Source organism: Oryza glaberrima, chromosome 1 (genome assembly GCF_000147395.1).
Source record: "Oryza glaberrima chromosome 1, OglaRS2, whole genome shotgun sequence".
Classification (NCBI taxonomy): Eukaryota; Viridiplantae; Streptophyta; class Magnoliopsida; order Poales; family Poaceae; genus Oryza; species Oryza glaberrima.
The window spans coordinates 1339550-1342549 of NC_068326.1; the positions used below are offsets into that span (position 1 = coordinate 1339550).

A 3000-nucleotide genomic window follows, 5' to 3' on the forward strand; every position below is an offset into this window, starting at 1 on the left:
CGGCTGTGCAGAGGTGAACTGATAGAGAACTTTCAGGCTTCTCTCTCCCCCAGCTACCAAGCTCTACTACTGCTTCTCTCACTCTATCTACACCCCAAACCAACACTTTTAAGACAGCCGTTCCCCAATGCATTTGCTGTTCCCAAACTGCAGTGTCTTTTTGCTTTTGTGTCATGTACTAAATCAATAATACTTGTACTCTTTTCTCTCTACACAGTCAGGCACATCACTGAGCTGATGAGAGCTCTACTCAACGCGTCTCAAGTCGATCTCAAACCCCACACACACAGCATCCGATATATATCTCGATCCCCTCTTTTCTTTTTCTTCCGGCCTCTCCTTCCAAAAGCCTCATTTGCATCATAGTGTTCAGCTGTTTCTCTCCCTGCTGCTCTCTGCTCCACCATGTAAGAAGGAGCCTACAAGCACAACTACCCCTCATGACTTTTTTGTGTCTTCTTCTATTGTTCATCTCCATGTTATGTACATCTTCCCTCTGAAACACTGCTGTCTTTGTGTGTCTTGTTTATATGTGCACATATCTTGTCTTGTTTTTTCAGCAATTTTTTTTCCAAACAGTCACTCTTGGATGTGTCTGTTTGTGTGTGTAAATCCGATATTACCTGTAATCTTTTCTATGCATACATCATATATACCTGCATTTTTACTACTAGCTCCTGTTACTTATCACAACTATCTAGCCTACTATGGATCTCCATGAACAGCTTGTTTTCTACTATGTCATTCTAGTACTATATAAAACTACTATGCATAGATTCATTCTTGTTGTCGGCACAGTGCACTACTACTTGTGTTCTATCGGCATCTTGTTGGGCTACCTCGCTCTTGAGTTCCTGTGTGCTCATCATTGTGCAAACAGGAACTTGTTGATCCATCTGTGAATCTGTATCTTCAACAAGTTGTATATATACGTACTAAACGGTTTCCTCTTCTTCTTCTTCTTCGCTATGAACTCATCAAGGAGACAAGAAGGGAGCCCCCTGGACCTGAACAACCTGCCGGATGAGTTCGGCAAGCAAACGGTGGAGAGCTCAACGACCACCGCCGCATCCAGCGCCGAAGCATCCAGTAAGGATATCACTGCAACATTCATAACCAGCAAATGCTAGTACATATATAGCTTTAATGTAGAGTAAAAAAGATAGATTTTTGTTTTGTGTGTGTGTCTGAATGTGGTCATCTACTTAAAATTTTCTCCTGAACCGTCTCGATCATTACATGGAAAAAAAACCCTTAATTGTTGCATTTTAGATAAGGAAGTACAGTTACATAGCTTCAGAATGGGATAACTGAATGATTAGCTAATTGTTTACAGGGGTTACTAAGAAGAAGAGTAATGGAGGGAAGGATGAAGCTGGCAAGGTGTACGAGTGTAGGTTCTGCTCCCTCAAGTTCTGCAAATCTCAAGCGCTGGGTGGCCACATGAATCGCCACCGCCAAGGCAAGATCACACAACAACCTACCTAGCTATATAATCGATATTTTTTTTTATCAAAGAACCAATTTGATCGATCACAAATATATGAAGAAGTTCGTTTTTTTTATCTTCCACGCATCTAATATATTCTAATCCAACAGTAACCATTTATATCCTTAAGAAAAAGATTCAATTTTTTGATCTTCCATGCATCTAATCTCGCATTCCCTTTGCCTCTAACTTGTGGGATATTGGGATTTGATCTTTCAGAGAGGGAGACCGAAACCCTCAACCGCGCCAGGCAGCTCGTCTTCGGCAACGACAGCCTCGCCGCCGTCGGCGCACAGCTCAAGTATGCATATCACATCGATCGATCTAAGCGTGAATTAAATCTCCATTAATTTGCAAGTTGTGTCGTCTCGCCCGATCCTTCCTTTCTCATCATCGACTAGGGTTTCTTATGAAAGCTTTCTTGCTACAGTTTCAGGGATGTGAACATGGGAGGAGGCGGCGCCGCTGCTCCTCCACCGACGATGCAGATGGGAGGAGGAGGCTTCCGGGGAGGCGGTGTCGGCGGCGACCCGTGCATCCCGCTCCGGCCGGTGCAGCCACGGCTGTCGCCGCCGCAGCCGCCGCCGTACCACCACTACCTCTACACGACGACGGCGCCGCCGTCCGCCTTGCACCCGATGAGCTACCCGGCGACGTACCCGGCCCCGCCGCGCCACCAGCAGCCGGCGGCGGTCGGCGACTACGTCATCGGCCACGCCGTCTCCGCCGGCGACGCGCTGGTGGCCCCGCCGCCGCCGCCGCACCGCGCCAGCTTCTCCTGCTTCGGGGCGCCGCTCGCCGCGCCGCCAGCGAACGTGCAGCCCGACAACGGCAACTGCAACTGCAGCTTCGGGTGCGGCCACAGCAACAGGAACGTGAACGCCGCCTCCTGAGCTGACGCGTAGTATTTACTGCGTTTGATGCGATTGCAGTTAAGTTATTGTTCATGTAAATTACTAAGAGCCAAGAAATTAGAAGTGTTCGTGATCGATAGGCGATGTGTTAATTTGGGGGGCAAGAGAGATCGAGATCGATGGGTAGTTGTTCATGATGTTCAGTTTTACCTTTAAAATCTACTGCTAAGTGAGGTACATGTCTGCACTTATTGGATGCGTGTATGGTAATGTTGATTTTTTGGTGTGTGAGTTTTTGGGGGTGTTTTTAGTTCAGATATGGAATTAATTTAATCAACTGTGTAGTAGTGGAGAGATGCATTGATGTTTTTGAACGCATATGATTCTTTAAAATGTATAAGGCTGATGACCAGGTGTTTTTCTTATGATTTTATGAACATATATATTACTAGTAGTACAAACTGGAGTACTTACAAAAGTTAAATGGGTTAAATATGTACTGGTAGAGTATATTTTGAACCAATGTGAAAGTCTCATTAAAACTACTCTACGGTTATGTTTGGATCCAAAGTTTGCAAAATTCCATTACATCAACATGTCATACACACACAACTTTTCAGTCACATCATCTTCAATTTCAACCAAAATCTAAACTTT

General features: G+C 45.2%; 1 protein-coding gene across 2 annotated transcripts; it reads left to right on the forward strand.

Annotated features, from left to right (window-relative positions):
• The first annotated feature begins 250 nt into the window (after window positions 1–250).
• On the forward strand, window positions 251–2745 carry LOC127759867 (zinc finger protein STAMENLESS 1). 2 transcript variants are annotated; one of them, XM_052284084.1, is made up of 5 exons: window positions 251–407; window positions 983–1089; window positions 1337–1462; window positions 1709–1790; window positions 1920–2745. In XM_052284084.1, coding segments are annotated over exons 1-5 (780 nt in total). In that variant the 5' UTR covers window positions 251–405; the 3' UTR covers window positions 2383–2745. The 2 variants fall into 2 exon arrangements, with proteins under 2 accessions (XP_052140044.1, XP_052140043.1); XM_052284083.1 differs by lacking the exon at window positions 251–407 and having other exon boundaries at window positions 424–1089.
• Window positions 2746–3000: the final 255 nt, after the last annotated feature.